This window comes from Gopherus evgoodei, unplaced genomic scaffold (assembly GCF_007399415.2).
Source record: "Gopherus evgoodei ecotype Sinaloan lineage unplaced genomic scaffold, rGopEvg1_v1.p scaffold_42_arrow_ctg1, whole genome shotgun sequence".
Classification (NCBI taxonomy): Eukaryota; Metazoa; Chordata; order Testudines; family Testudinidae; genus Gopherus; species Gopherus evgoodei.
In genome coordinates this window covers 629,544-646,332 of record NW_022060063.1, presented here as the reverse complement: position 1 = coordinate 646,332, position 16,789 = coordinate 629,544, and the positions used below count along the sequence as shown (strand labels likewise).

The 16,789-nt window shown below is 47.5% G+C and overlaps 1 protein-coding gene across 7 annotated transcripts in view; it reads right to left on the bottom strand.

The window, feature by feature from the left end:
- Nucleotides 1-16,789, bottom strand: part of HDAC7 (histone deacetylase 7) — a 255,735-nt gene that overhangs the window by 51,500 nt on the left and 187,446 nt on the right. For all 7 annotated transcript variants that reach the window (XM_030546206.1, XM_030546207.1, XM_030546208.1 and 4 more), the window contains one exon: nt 2,311-2,507. In XM_030546206.1, the coding sequence (XP_030402066.1) occupies nt 2,311-2,507 (197 nt within the window). The remainder of the gene's footprint in view (nt 1-2,310; nt 2,508-16,789) is intronic.

Here is a 16,789-nt window from a genome sequence, read left to right as displayed (position 1 = left end):
CTGGGGGGACAGAAGGGGAGCCTCGCCCAGGCCCAGATGGGAGGAGAGGCAGGAGCTCCACCCCGGGCAAGACCCTGGGAAGGCAAGGGGAGAGCAGATCTTCTCCCAAAGGTCCACCAGGGGGCTCCCCAGGGGACCTTAGACCCAGGACACCCAGAGCAGGTTGGGTGCAGGCATCAGAGTGGCTCATTCTCCATGAGCCTGTCCATTTAGCAGGGCACCAGCACCAGGGGAGAGACTTTGGGAGGTGCAGCTGCAAAGCCCAAGCCCCTCAGCCCTGAGTCTGGAGACATGATGGAGTGACGGGGCTGCAGGGAGAGTGTTGCCCTGTGGACTCTATCAACAGTGACTCTCGGGAGTCACTTGATTGTAGGCCCTTCGGCGGGTGGAGCACCAGCAGTCTGGTACCTGTCCCCTGAAACAGGGAGGGCAAGAGACAAAGGGGCCCATCCTGGTGCTTCCGGATCCCATGACAATGGAGCCAATAGGTCCTTCCCCTGCAGGGGAGCTCCTGCCAGTCCTAGGGCTGCTCTTGGGCCGGGGTGATATGAAAGCCAAGACTGGTAGCCAGAGTGCAGTGGAGCTGTCGTTTGGGAAGGAGACAAAGGCGGGTCCCAGGGACTGGGCAGTGAAGGCAGATGAGCCTGGGCTGCAGTTACCCAGATGAGACTGTTGGGGTCCAGGTTAGGCCCTTCCCCAAGTGTGGGATTTACGGGCTGTGCTGGGCTCCAGACCAAGACAAGGGGAATCCGTATCCCTTGCTGAGCATGCCTTGAGCTTTCTGTCAGCATAGGCAGCCCTGGAACATCTGTCCCTTAGCTGCAGTGAGAGCTGCAGAACTGGCAACTGTCCCACCGGCCTGGAACGGAGACCTCTGAGAACAGGGCCACTGGCTTTGACTTCTTCTTGGCTTCAGATGGAGGGATCAGTGCTGGGGCTCCAGGGATGGACTAATCCTGCCCTGCCTTCAATACCACATTTACTGTAGGGTCTGGAAGGTTCTGACCTTTGTGGTCAAGGACGTGGCCAGGGCACAGAGCAGAGACTTGGTGATGCAACCTTTGCTGTCAAGGTTCTGCCATGGCCTGGGGAATTGATCTGGCTTGCCAGCTTGGCTCTGCTCTGGACAGAACTCTTGGCTCTGCACCATCTGATCCAGCCCCCAGCCCTTCCCTGGGCCCATTCCAGGTTTCCCTGCCCCTTGTTCTCAAGCAGCTGCGCTGTCACTGCTGGACCATCCCTATGTTCCCAGTAACCAGGAGAACTGTGTTCACATAGACATGGACTGTAGACTTCTCAGGCCTTGACAGAGAAAAGCACTGCTAACTGTGGCCTCCCGTGATCCCTACGAAAAGCCAGACCAGAAGGTGACTTCCTGCTTTTCACTGCCACTGGCCATGCTGCACGGACCCGGCACTGAACCATGTGAGCACACATGGAACACAAGAGGTGTTGGGGCCACTGTATTCAGGGCCGGACAAAAAACTAATGACAGGAGATGTCTCTGCACCTGCCAGGATAATGGACAGCCAAGGCTCTCAAGGGGTAAGAAGGGAGAAGGTCACACAGAGTAGAGGTATCAGAGGAGTAGCCGTGTTAGTCTGGATCTGTAAAAGCAGCAAAGAGTCCTGTGTCACCTTAGAGACTAACAGACGTTTTGGAGCATGAGCTTTCGTCTGTGAATACCCACTTTGCCGCATGCATCCGATGAAGTGGATATTCACCCATGAAAGTTCATGCTTCAAAACGTCTGTTAGTCTATAAGGTGCCACAGGATTCCTTGCTGCTTTTACAGGGTGGAGGGTGCTTGAGAGCAGAGGTTGCCAGGACTGGGCAGCACGGCTCAGACCCAGAGGCTGGCAGAAGTAGCCCAGCATTTGCCCTGTAACTCCCTCCATTTCATTTGGGATTCGCTCCTGTCTCAGAGAAGAGAAAAAATGCTGACGTCTGATGAGAGGCCGGGGAAACAGGGATCTGCCCAGACCACTGTCTGGAACACCATCCCATTGGTACTGCCTGGGAAGCCAGATATAACTGCTGTTCCTTGAGCTCCCTCAAGTTCTGGTCACTGACAACGGCTTGGTCCTTCTGGGATCTGGGTGCCTCCTGCTCCCCAGCACAGCTGTGCTCAGAGCCAGGGGGTGGCTGCCAGCTCCACTTCCCCTGTGCTGACGGACTGGAGCAGGCTCCCAGTGTGTCTGCAGCAGGCAAGTGCCTCCCCAACCACTCCAAGGGCTGCTGGTGTGATGTGTCCCCACAATTTGGAGCTTGGCCCTGTGGCCCCCCAGAGGCCTGGGAGGGTGTTCCTACCCGCATGTGCTGGTGGGTGAACTGCTCCACCTGCTGCTGGTGCAGGCTGGCCAAGAAGAGCTGGTGCTGCAGCTGCTGGGTCTGCTTGAGAGCCAGCAGGGCGGTGTCGGAGCCAGGCTTGACGAAGCGCTGTCCGATCCGCAGGTCCATGGGGACAGCCTGAGGCACCCGCAGGGAGACGCACAGGTTCACAGCAGCTGGCAAGAAAGAAACAGGGAGAGTTCAGTCACTGCCTGGTCTGGCACCTCAATGTGTCCCCACAGGCTGCTGGAGAGAGGAGAACCCCAGCACAGGCCCCAAAGGGCTGCCCACACCACCATCGTGGGGACCCTTGTCCTAACTCCAAGGGACAAGGAGGGCACCCCCCACCAGGGCAGTGGCATGGAGCCCCTTTGGAGGGAACTTCAGTACCTGTTTCTTTCCTGGGGCAATCACAGAATAATAGACTTTAAGGTCAGAAGGGACCATTATGATCATCTAGTCTGACCTCCTACACAATGCAGGCCACAGAATCTCACTCATCCACTCCTATATCAAACTTGTGTCTGAGCAACTGAAGTCCTCAAATTGTGTTTAAAGACTTCAAGGTGCAGAGAATCTTCCAGCAAGTGACTTTGTGCCCCATGCTACAAAGGGAGGTGAAAACCTCCTAGGGCCTCTGCCAATCTGCCCTGGAGGAAAATTTCTTCCCGACCCCAAATATGGCCATCAGCTAAACCCTGAGCATGTGGACAAGACTCACCAGCCAGCACCCAGGAAAGAATTCTCTGTAGTAACTCAGATCACACCTCATCTAACATCCCATCACAAGTCATTGGGCATATTTATCACTAATAGTCAAAGACCAATTAATTGCCAAAATTAGGTTCTCTCATTATTCCATCCCCTCCACAAACTTATCAAGCTTAGTCTTGAAGCCAGATATGTCTTCTGCCCCCACTATTCCCCTTGGAAGGCTGTTCCAGAACTTCACTCCTCTGATTGTCAGAAACCATCATCTAATTTCAAGTCTAAACCTCTGGATGGACAGTTTATATCCATTGTTCTTCTGTCCACACTGGTACTAAGCTTAAATACTTCCTCTCCCTCCCTGGTATTTATCCTTCTGATATATTTATAGAGAGCAATCAGATCTCCCCTCAGCCTTCTTTCAGTTAGGCTAAACAAGCCAAGCTCTTTGAGTCTCCTTTCATAAGACAGGTTTTCCATTCCTCAGATCATCCTAGTAGAAAGATTAAATAAGATTGGTCCCAAAACCGATCCCTGAGGAACTCCACTAGTAACCTCCCTCCAGCCTGACAGTTCACCTTTCAGTATGATCCATTGCAGTCTCCCCTTTAACCAGTTCCTTATCCACCTTTCAATTTTCATATTGATCCCCATCTTTTCCAATTCAGTTAATAATTCCACATGTGGAACTGTATCAAATGTCTTACTGAAATTGAGGTAAATTAGATCCACTGTGTTTCCTTTGTCTAAAAGATCTGTTACCTTCTCAAAGAAGGAGATCAGGTTGGTTTGGCACAATCTATCTTTTGTAAAACCGTGTTGTATTTTGTCCCAATTACCATTGACCTCAATGTCCTTAACTACTTTCTCCTTCAAAAATTTTTTCCAAGACCTTGCATACTACAGATGTCAAACTAACAGGACTGTAGTTGCCCGGATCACATTTTTTTCCCTTTCTTAAAGATAGGAACTATGTTAGCAATTCTCCAGTCGTACGGTACAACCCCTGAATTTACAGTGAGAAGGGCTGAAGTGGAACATAAAGAAATTGCTCACCCGGTACAGTTTTGTGCCTGTGAGGGCCACAGCCCGTAGGTTCTGATCTGGATGAAGATCAGTTAGGCGTGGTGGGATTGGATCCAGAGGTCCGGGCCCGGCCCATCGCCGGTGCATAATATTTAAAACAGAAAACCCTACACAAGAGCAACAGCATCTTCTGCAATCAATAGTTCTGGAGCCCTACCAGCTGGCCTCTGGTGGACTCCAATCCAGCGTGCTCGGTTCACTGCTAGCTAGGGCTGGCTCTCTGCCTGCTGGCCTGACAGAGTATGTCTACACTGCAATTAAAAACCCACGGCTGGCCCGTGCCAGCTGACTTGGGCTTGCGGTACAGATGTTCAGACTTGGGCTGGAGCCTGGGCTCTAGGACCTTTTGAGTTGGGAGGGTCCCAGAGCTCAGGCTGCAGTCCAAGCCCAAATGTTTACACCACAATTAAACAGCCACTTAGCCCAAGTCTCTTAGCCCGAGTCAGCCAGCACAGGCCAGTCACAGGTGTTTAACTGCGGTGTAGATACATGCGCAGAGTTCCCTGGGAACGTAGAATCCCTCTGGGCTCTTTCCTTATCCTCTCTGTCCCATAGATCCTGCTCCTGGAACTGAGCGATAATGCATGAGCCACACGCATGCATCCGGCCAGGCTGTCTTCTGCAGGGTTGAGAGAAGTCAAAAGTGCTAAAACCGTTGAAAGGCATCTCTGCCACATCATGTCATAGCCGCTGAGCTAAGGTGCTATTATAAGCAGATTTTGTTCTAGCAGCTCTGGAATCAACTTAAGTTGAACTGAAATGAATCTGTTTTATACCAAACTAAGATCCAGTTTAAGTGAAGACAGTGCAGCTCCTGTGTGTAGACAAGAGGTCAGGCCCTAAACTCAGCAGGTCTGACCCTGAGCCATGTGACAGGAACTGCTGGGCAAGACGGCGCCATAGACTCATAGGTCAGAAGGGACCAATATGATCATCTAGTCTGACCTCCTGCACAAGGCAGGCCACAGAACCCTACCCATTCACTTTTATACAACCCCTAATCCAGGACTGAGTTATTGAAATCCTCAAAACTGGTCTGAAGACCTCAAACTGCAGAGAATCCACCAGCAAGCGACCCATGCCCCACGCTGCAGAGGAAGGCGAAAAACCTCCAGGGCCCCTGCCAATCCACCCTGGAGGAAAATTCCTTCCCGACCCCAAATATGGCGATCAGCTAAACCCTGAGCATGTGGGCAAGACCCACCAGCCAGCACCCAAGAAGGAATTCTCTGCAGTAACTCAGTTCCCATCCCATCCAACATCTCCCCGCAGACCACTGAGCAGACCTATCTGGTGATAATCCAAGATCAACTGCCCAAATTAAACTATCCTATCATAACATCCCCTCCATATACTTATCCAGCTTAGTCTTGAAGCCAGAGAAGTCTTTTGCCCCCACTATTTCCCGCGGAAGGCTGTTCCAAAACTTCACTCCCCTAATGGTTAGAAATCTTCGTCTAATTTCAAGTCTAAACCTCCTAATATTCAGTTTGTACCCATTCGTCCTCGTGCCTACATTAGAACTAAACTTAAATAATTCCTCTCCCTCCCTAACGTTAACCCCCCTGATATATTTATATAGAGCAAGCATACCCCCCCGCAGCCTTCTTTTGGCCAGGCTAAACAAGCCAAGCTCTTTGAGTCTCCTTTCATAAGGCAGGTTTTCCATTCCTCGGATCATCCTAGTAGCCCGTCTCTGGACCTGTTCCAGTTTGAATTCATCCTTCTTGAACATGGGACACCAGAACTGCACACAATATTCCAGATGGGGTCTCACCAGCGCCTTATATAACGGTACTAACACCTCCTTATCCTTGCTGGAAATACCTCGCCTAATGCATCCTAAAATTGCATTTGCTTTTTTAACAGCTGTATCACATTGGCGGCTCATAGTCATACTGCTATAGACCAATACCCCAAGGTCCTTCTCCTCCTCCGTCACTTCCAACTGATGCGTCCCCAACGTATATCTAAAATTCTTATTATTAATCCCTAAGTGCATGACCTTGCACTTTTCACTATTGTATTTCATCCTATTACTCTTACTCCAATTTACAAGGTGGTCCAGATCTTCCTGAATAGTATCCCTGTCCTTCTCCGTGTTAGCAATACCCCCCAACTTTGTGTCATCCGCAAACTTTATTAGCACATTCCCGCTCTTTGTGCCAAGGTCAGTAATAAAAAGGTTAAATAAGATCGGTCCCAAAACCGATCCTTGAGGGACTCCACTAGTAACCTCCTTCCAGCCTGACAGTTCACCCTTCAATACGACCTGCTGGAGTCTCCCCTTTAACCAGTTCCTTATCCACCTTACAACTTTCATATTCATCCCCATCTTTTCCAATTTAACTAACAGTTCCCCATGCGGAACCGTGTCAAACGCCTTACTGAAATAAAGGTAAATCAGATCTACTGCATTTCCTTTATCTAAGTAATCCGTCACCTTCTCAAAGAAGGAGATCAGATTGGTTTGGCACGATCTACCTTTAGTAAATCCATGTTGCAATTCATCCCAATTATCATTGACCTCTATGTCCTTGACTACTTTCTCCCTTAAAATTTTTTCCAAGACCTTACATACTACAGACATCAAGCTAACAGGCCTATAATTACCCGGATCACTTTTATTCCCTTTCTTAAAAATAGGGACTACGTTAGCAATCCTCCAGTCGTACGGCACAACCCCCGAGTTTATCGACTGCTTAAAAATTCTCGCTAACAGGCTCGCAATTTCACGTGCCAGTTCCTTTAATATCCTTGGATGGAGATTGTCCGGGCCCTCCGATTTTGTCCCATCAAGCTGTTCAAGTTTGGCCTCTACCTCAGTTGCGGTAATATCCACCACCATATCCACATTCCCGTTTATCATCCCTCCATCATTGCTAAACTCCTCACTAGTCTTATTAAAAACTGAGGCAAAGTACTTATTTAGATATTGGGCCATGCCTAGGTTGTCCTTAACCTCCATTCCATCCTCAGAGTATAGCGGCCCCACTTCTTCTTTCTTTGTTTTCTTCTTATTTATGTGGCTGTAGAGCCTTTTACTATTGGTTTTGATTCCCTTTGCAAGGTCCAGTTCAATGCGGCTTTTAGCCTTCCTCACTTTATCCCTACATGTTCTGACCTCACCAAGGTAGCTTCCCTTGCTAATCCCGCCTTTCTTCCACTCCCTGCAAGCTTTCTGCTTTCTCCTAATCCCCTCTCCTAATCCCCCATTGTGAATCACTCTCCTGCAACTATAACCCCACTTAATAATGGAAACCTACTAAAAAAAAATCATTAGAGCCCCTTCCTTACCCAAGCCTGAACCATCCACTTGCCCACCACGCACATACTTCTGTTCCCATAACAGCCCAAACTCCTCTGCAGTCTAAATCCAGGGCCCAGATTGGAGATGTTCCAGCAGTCCTGTGTGTACCTGGAGAACACTTCCCTGAGATGTGTGTTGAAGGATAAATTCCTCCAGTGCATGCAGTGTTACCAGTTTTCATGCCTTTATTGCAGTTATCAAGACATTTGGTGTTCTTCTTAAAGCCCCAGCTCCTGGAGTCAGGTGATGACATGAGACAGAATCACAACTTTCATTTTTTGAAAACGGGTAAGTGTCCAGGTCTTGTGACTATAGAGAAAAACTTGAGAAAGTGACTCCTAAATATTCAGAAACTAGAAGGCAAATAAGCAGAACCCCAAAGTCAGTAAAATCTCCTGATTTTTAAGCCCATTTCATGATGAGGGGATAGGACAGAGGACTCCTAACTTGTTAAATGCTTGGGGTTGGCAGCATTGCCCAAGCAAGTGCAGAAGCATGTGTGTTACCAGCAATACCTGCAGAAGAGTTCTGCACTATCCCCTGAATCACAGCCGCTTTCCCAGTTGGCCCAAGAGATACTTGCTGGGGAGGGAGCCCAGGGTGCTGGCTCCTCCTTCTTCATTCCAGCTCTTAAGTTGCATGAAATCAGGAGTAGGCAACCTATGGCATGGGTGCCGAAGGCGGCATGCAAGCTGATTCTCAGTGGCACTCACATTGCCCAGGTCCTGGACACTAGTCTGGGGAGGGGAGGGGGGTCTGCATTTTAATTTAATTTTAAATGAAGCTTCTTAAACATTTTAAAAGCCTTATTTACTTGACATACAACAATAGTTTAGTTATATATTATAGACTTACAGAAAGAGACCTTCTACAAATGTTAAAATGTATGACCGGCACGCGAAACCTTAAATTAGAGTGAATAAATGAAGACTCGGCACACCAGTTCTGAAAGGTTGCCGACTCCTGCACTAAATCAAGGTAACAATGCATTCAGGGCTTTCCTAAGTTTGCAATTGCGGCAGTTCTGTGAAGGCACCCTGTGCCCCATTGTGCTGGGCACTGCACAGTCACAGCATGAGGGCCAGTCCCTGCCCCAAAGACCTTGAGGTTTGAACAGTCAAGGAGGATTATCAGCTGCATTTTAAGGTTGGAAGCTTAGGTCCAGAGAGGTCAGGAGAAAGTGAGGACTTTCTCAGACTCCTTTGAAAATCTCAGTCCACAGAGACTGTGTCAGAGCCACTAATCACATCTTCACCCTCCAGAGATTAAGAACAAGCCTGAAACCCACCCAGCAACCAGGGCTTTGCTTACTTTGCAGCCACTGATGAAATCCAGTGACTGGGACTAAACTGCTACAATACAAGGCAGAAATGTTGGATACAACCTAAGGAAACCCATGGAGCAATGACTCAAGTGTCAGATTAAAAAAAACAAAAAACAAAAAACAAAAAACTACAGCCAACCTTTTAGACCTTGTGGAACATGACAGATATAACCTGTGCCCTGCCCCTTCCAACATCTCACAGGGGGAGGTGGCAGTGACACTGACTCTATGGGGTGTCTCTTGCCGAACCCCATTAAGAGTCCTGGTCCAAAGTGCTCTAAAATCCACACGCATGAGCAGACTGAAAAATGTTATGCCTCACTGGGCCTCAGGTTAGAATTATGGGTACAAATTTGGGGAGTTCCCAAGAAACAGCCCCCTGCCTCAAAAATGAACTGCCTTTAAAATTTTCACATTCTATCACCTTTTTGGTGCAGAACTAAAGGTACAAATATGGCTCTGACCCTCCTAAAATGTACAGCCCTGACTGCCCTGAGCTCAGCAATTCAATGGCACTAAGGACCAGGGTAGAAATATTTTAAAATTATTCCACTACAGACACTTTAGCACCTTGGTGAACAGTTCACACCTCTGAGTTATTTCCTCAGAAACACACCTGGTGCTGTGCTCTCACATAGTGGCTTAGGGCAACAGCTTCTGCCTCTCCATCACAAACCCCTGAGTTTGCAGCCTCTCTGCAGGAGGTCTGCATGCTGCACACATTAACGCTCTCAATCTGCTACCTGCTTAGGGCTCCTTTCAGAAGTGTGAGCAATGTGTGCAATTCTGTGCGATGGGGCTGGGTTATGATGGCAGGGGCTGGGGTTATGGGAATATGTCCTGCTGGACAGGTGATAGCAAGGGTTGGAGGGAGGGGTACACTCCTCATTGTGTGATAGGGACAAGTGATGGCAGAGGGAGGGGTCTGAATTTGTCTTCCTTCAACTTCCAGCCATTGGATCATGTTAGACCTTTCTCTGCTAGACTGCAGAGCCCAGTATTAAATATCTGTCCCCCATCAAGGTATTTATGGCCTGTAAACAAGTCACCTCTGAAGCCTTTCAAGTAATTTGTACATCCACCATAGCAAAGAGACTCGCATGTTAGTGGTCTTTTTCAGATTTTGACACAGCTATTACTTTTGCTCTGTGCCAGATGTTAGGTATTTGGTTCTCCTGGATGACTCTAGGTAGAAAGGTGGCTAGCTGTTATTTACTAGGTTTTCCCTATTTTTTCTAGAATTCGCAGGGAGGGGGGTGTTATCAAGCTCACAGGCTTTACCTATTTTCAATGTTTTGATCACTCGTTCTACTTCATTTGCAGTGAAAGGCAGGAAGTCTCCTTCAATTTCAGGTATGCACTGTTAGTACTATCGTCATTTCTTCTTCACCTCTCCTTCAAACTAGGGTGGTAACCAATGCATACTCAGAATACAGGGCATCCCTGCCCCCGGTGGTGTGACCCCCACATGCAGAAACAATGGCTAATAAAACCTGTGCCAAACATTGCCGCATTTTAAATGCCAAGCTCATTGCTAAGTAGTATAGTAACAGACTAATTCTAATTTCTGGCAAGTTAAATAATGCAACAACCTACATTCAATTCCATGTAAGATTACACAAAATGGAAGAAAAATTACAACACAATGCAGAACTTTCTCAATAAAATACAATGTTTATTTGTGTGTAGCAAACAAAGTGACAATATCGACACAGTTAGACTTGCTAGCAAGAAGCAGAGTGTTTGATGTGCCTAATTCACAAAGTACCATAACCATTCATCTGTGTTTGTACTTTTGCTCACCTTGGGAAGTTTCAGAAGTTCTTTCTTCTTGAGGAACTCAGCGTACATATTTTTGCATTCCCCTGTTAAACTGATGCATACCTGGAGCTCTGCTTTCATGCTCTCTACATCCAGGCGATTCCCTTTATTTCTCCAAGCTGTGGTCATCAGAGAGAAAACCATCTCCATGTCAGCCCTGCTGCACAGTATTGAAAAGATGTAAGATCAGATCTTCTTGAAGTTCTTGAAGTTGCCCTGTGCTTTGGTGAAAATGTTCTGCTGCCTCTCCTCACTAGTTAGGCAATTCTTTAACGCAGAAGAGTTTAGCACTTCTACAATGCCAAGTTCTTCATAGAGCTCATCCATGTCCATTTCCTTCATGCTGCAAGTGTGAACAGCTTCCAAAGATTCTTCAAAACTGAGGCGTTTTTCAAGAGCTAAATTGTACACTTTGCCGAGAAGGCTGTATTCAGAGAAGTCATACCTGTCATGCAGATACTTCCTTTCTCTTTCATTAAAAGGCCATGAAGTCTTTTTTACACCTTCCAGCAATATCTTCAGTCATCTCCTCGAGCTTAGAATTCACTGCGTAGCCAAAGAACTTGTCCCTAATCCTTCTCTCCAGTTTCATATTCAATCCACTCCAGAGCTCAGTAACTGACAACACGAAAGCACATGGCTTCTAAAGCCTCATTACAGTCCTTGAATAGCTTCAGAGCATAGCTCAGAAAGAGAAAAAAATCTTCCAACTACCTCATTGGCAATGCCTTTTCCAATTTATTTTGGAACACTCTTACTCTCCTAAACTCTGGAAATAGCTCGTTAGCGGTTTCCAGCACTTCAGTAACCTATTCATTGCTGGCAAAAAAAAAAAAAAGACAGCCACCTGGTAACGACGTGTCTGAACAGATTGCACTCTTCCACCTCAACAAAGTCACAAATCTCCTTTAATTGCTCTGTTCCAGTGGCAGAAATGTTGAAGTGGGAATAAACCTTTAGAATTAAATGTTCTACGTCAATATCAAGTTTAACTGCTGCCTACTTTATGTTATGAAGAATGTGTGCTAAGTAGTGGGCTGCTATAATGTCCTCTTCGACATTTTTCAGTTTCTGGTAAATGCTGTTATATTTCCCGTAATTTACACTGGCATTATCAGCTGCATACGCTGACAGCTTCTCCAAACGGAGGTCAAAAGTCTTGAGTTTTCCAGTATCAGAGGGGTAGCCGTGTTAGTCTGGATCTGTAAAAGCAGCAAAGAGTCCTGTGGCACCTTAGAGACTAACAGACATTTTGGAGCATGAGCTTTCGTGGGTGAATACCCACTTCGTCGGTTTTCCAAATAGTTCTGTGGCAATGGCTAGAACAGTTTCCTGACTATCACTGTAAAACCCACAAGGAAGTATGTAATCCTTTCTTTCAAAACTGAAATACCTTGAGATTAATGGAAAATACTTTGTTGCTCCCTTATTTGAAGCATCAGTGATCAACGAGAAATACAGATCATTAGCCTTTTATATATATATAAAAATAATCTGAATATGGGACTAAAATGTTCTCGCTCAGTGCTTTAGCCACGGTATTTCCTCAAGTCAAGTCTTTAGCCACAGACAAGCCACGGTAAAACAGTTTTATCAGCTTTTATGCTACAGTCGATGCTTCAGGAAGAATGGTGATGCGTAACAGCATAGAACAATTTGCAAAGTTCGGCAGCAGTCGCATTATCGTCACAAAGCAACACACTAGCTTTGAAGGAATTGTCTATGTTAGTTGAAGTAGCTGTACTCCGGGAGTTCTGTTTGTGCTTTTCAGAAGAAATGCATTGATTCAAATCTTCATTGCCACAATTGCTGACATCTATATCACACCTACACAGGTTGCAGAATGCATGGTGCTCTCCTTTCCTGCTTTTAGCAATGAACTCAGATTCTTTTGGCCATTCAGGATTAAATGACGTTGTGTTTCAGCATGGTGACTATAAACGAATTCCAAGATAATGTTGCCTTTATCGACCACAGCAGAGAATTGATCGTGAATCATGTTTCACGGAACAAGCTACCTGTACAAGCAGTAGTGTATTCATCCTGATCATGGAGATTATTAATATTCCACCAGGGATCAAGATTTTATAAAGACTCAGAGAATTCCCAGGGTTCAGAAGACTGAAAGGTGTTCCCATATTGTGCTGGAGAGGTGGGGACAGCATAAGAACCTAAACAGAGCAATACCAAGAGCCACAGCAGGGCACAATGAAGAAGTTTCTTTTTGATGCTTGTATGCAAAATACTAGCTTCGCACTAACACCAGATCTGAACCGGACCCTCTGCTCTGAGTGAAATAGCAGGTGTTAGCAAACCTAGAACCCCTGAGTCCTTTGGATATGTTACTATTACTACTTTTCTGCAATTAAGAAGCTACATGTGGGGCCCACTGAGATGATCAAAACATGAGGCAGGATATTGGGGGGAGGGATAGCTCAGTGGTTTGAGCATTGTCCTGCTAAACCCAGGGTTGTGAGTACAATCCTCGAGGGGGCCATTTAGGGATTGGGGCAAAAGTCTGTCTGTGGATTGGTCCTGCTTTAAGCAGGGGGTTGGACTAGATGACCTCCTGAGGTCCCTTCCAACTCTGATATTCTATGAGCCAGACATTCCAGCTAGTTTGAATGGCCTCAGTAACATGCATTTAAGGTACATGGGTTATTCTGAAATACAGGCATGTTCCATAAGGTGCTGCTTCCACTATTGCTCTGCCTAGCTGCAGAGGTAGTGGTGCCACACAAGTGCTGACATGAGGTGGAGCAGTCAGCTACAAAGGGATTCTCCCACTGTTTTCAGACCAGCCCTCAGTGCACCATTACAGAGAGACTGTTTCATTGTTAGGTGCTTATCCAGACCAGAATTCAGCTGTAAGCCTTATATGTTTCTCCTCTGGATTTTTTCAGAGTATGCACTCTGGCTCTGGAGTCTGGGTGTAAGAGTCTTTAAGCGCACTGTCTATCACCATTTTGCTCACAACCTTTATTGGTGGATCACCAGGGACAGACAGACATGGGTTCCTGCTAGAGTCTGAGTTTACTTTCAGGATCAAGCCCTTGGCTTAGGAGAGCTTCAGTTCTAACAGCCTATTAGCCAGCCTCCCCTCAGCCACTAGAACCCTGGCCTTGATCCACAAAGTTACCTTTCTAATTCTGATTTGTCTCCATACACTCCACTCTGTATTTCAGCTTTGTCCCCTCACTCTCTTTGACAACCCCTCCTGTTGTCTTCCCTTCATCTTAAATTTAACAGGATAAAAAACAGAACTCCTTTCCTCTCCAGCATGTCCTGCATTTTCCTTCACTGTTGAAACACCATCATCTTTCCTGTCAGTCACTCAGACCATTAACTTGTGAGTTGTTTTTGACTCTTCCCTCTCCCATGCCTTCATGTCAGGCTGTATTTTCCTCTCTGGTGTTTCTAAAATCTGATCTTTTTCATTCTGTGCACCCTGCAAAAGCTCCCGTCCCTCCTCACCAGCTCATAGTTTGAGTATTGTCACCTCACAGGCTACAGGACAAGCCAGCCTGGGTCCCCTGCAGCAGTCTAACTAGCTGTTGGCCCTGTCAAAGTATTGCCTGGCTGCCTGGGTTGCAGTCTCAAGCAGCCAATGAGAGAGAAGGCCAGCTGCTGGGGGCTACCAGAATGATGCATGATGGTGCTGCCCTGCCCTCGCCTGCGTTGGCCCACCTGTGTCATGCCTGCCTTCCTCTGCACCAGCCCTGCCCCCGCTGGCATGACTTTGCATGCCAGCGAGGTCACACCATGGGGGTGGGGGTGGGGTGCACTCTGCATCCACCAACTCCACGGTCTCCTCCTCGATTTTCAAATTTCAGCCAGATAAAGCCATGTCCAGTTCTAAATTGCTCCTAGACATGGACAGGACTTTATAAAATCAGGACTGTCTGGCTGGAACCCAGAGGAATGGCCTCCCTACTTCAAATTTTTTATCCTTATCCTTTGAGCATGTATCAGATGGGTAGCACTCTTTGGAGAGTGTGGGTATGGTGCTGTGCTGGAGGCTTTTGAGCCACCCCAAGTCTTCTGATTAGTGCGCACGCTTTGCGGATGCATCTTGGCATGTTTAGCTCAGTGATCCCATTTTGCTCATCTAGAAGCAGTTAAGCTTTTAACACGTGTGGCAATGGCTGGATCGCCATGCTCTTCATATTGCTTGAGGAGTTCTGCACACTCCATATCTAGGCAAGGAATGTAGAGTCTCCTTGCAACCTCTTGGAACGGACTCGTGGCTACTTTGTAAATGGCTTTTGTGAACAGCATATCAGCTTCTTCAATAGAGACGTCATGAGGGATACAAGTGATGTACCAGGCAGTGAATTGCGTAAAGCTGGGCCAGTTTGCGTTCCAGTGAGGGTTGTTCGTGGTACTCACAATAGGTATGGTTACTCCAACATTGGTACAGATTGGATGATGTTGACTATCTGGGAAGGTTTTCAATACATTGCTTATAGGTTGAAGCCTGTGCTGATGGTCCAGATGAGGTCGCCTGGCAGAATGGAAAGTACCCCATCATTTTCGATCCTGGATGATGTGAAGGTCCTGGCGCAAGACCCAGTTCAAAACATCAACTCCACTTTGATCTGACTCTCTGCATCTCGAGTAGGGGCCATTAAAATCTCTAAAACAGATGGCAGAGTGTAGGAGCTTAGGAAGAATATTTGGGGAAGGCTGAGGGTCAGCTAGTGGCCTTGGAAACATTTACCACTCTGAAATGACAACTCTCCAGTATCACAGACGTCTGAATGAGATGGGAGTGGGTCTGGGTCAGCAACATCTGATCTAATATCGATGTAGCACAGCCACATCTGTGTTATGTTTGGAAGTTAGGGATTGGAGAATGGAGTGTTTTAGCAGCTGAGACCTTCAGTGTTTAGCTGAATGATTTTCAGGAATAATCCAATGCCCAAGCCAGATTGCTGAGTTGAAAGTCCATCTAGCTAGGATCTGAAAGTTTTGGTCTTCCAGTTGCAACTTTAGTTTGTCCTGCTGAAGTAGGGTATTATACAGGGGGAAGGACATATACCTTGTGAGGAGCAGGGAGATGGCAGGGGGCAGAATGGGCATATTGTCCACGGTGTGATGGGGATGCATGATGGCAGGGGTGAGGGAAGGAGGGACTTACACCCTGTGGTGTGATGGGAACAGGGATATGCCTTGTACTGTGATAGGGATGGGCAATGGAAAGGAGGATCTAGGGGAGGGGCAGGCTTATCTGCAGGATATTTATGAATCTTTTTTCATTAGCTTTAATCACATTAAAAACAAACTCTGAAACCAGCAGAAGAAAAGAGAGCATGTGTGTTGGGGAGGGGGAACGGGGGAGAGAGGAAACAGGCAAGTGGCCAGATGTGAGTGTCCAGACAAACAAGCTGCAATCCTTCCCTGCTTGCCCTGAGCCAGGAAAAAAGCCATCTCCAAGCAGCCAAGAGGCCCTGTTTACAGGGGAGCGAGCCACTGCTAAGAGGTTGCTGGGCTGGGCTGGGCCAGGCCTTAGACAGCAGGACTGTTCTCTTTGCAAAGTCTCTCCAGCCACTGGTCACTCTTGGTGTGTGTTAACCCTGCAGGAGCCTTTGCCAATCATCTCCCCTCCTGGAGATTACGCCGGCCACAGCCGCAAGGTTCCACTCCTGGGCCCCAGGAGAACCAGGCAGTGGAGAAGCTGGCTCCAAACTCTCAACTCAGTTAGTGCAAAGCTGGGCCCCAGCCCAAGGAGTCACAGGGAGCATAGCAGTAATTGGGACATAACAGGCCTCAGGCAACAGAGAATGGAGAAATGGACCTGCTCCCGCTCCACATATGTGTGACTCTGGGCAGCTAAAATGGGCATCTCTACACAGAGCTTGCAGGCTTAGCACAGCAACTCCCCTTCAATGAGCCCTTTGACACAAAGGCAGGTCTGAGACCATTAGTCAGTGCTGCATCTTGAGAGCTCCCCAGGGGCTAGGGACTCGGAGGACAAGGCTGCCTTGGCTGCTGACAGCACAGTGGACAGATGAGGAGATGCCCAAGACTGCAGCTTTCAAAGTAAAGAGAAATGGCCGACAGTGTGTCATAAACACCAGGGAGGCAGTGGCTGGAGGAAGCACTTTTCAGCCATGTCTGAAAGTATTTAATAAACAAGGGGTTGCTTTGCCCCACGTGTCACCCTCCACTCCGTGCTGGGGAGGGGCAGGACGGCCCAGAGCTCACTG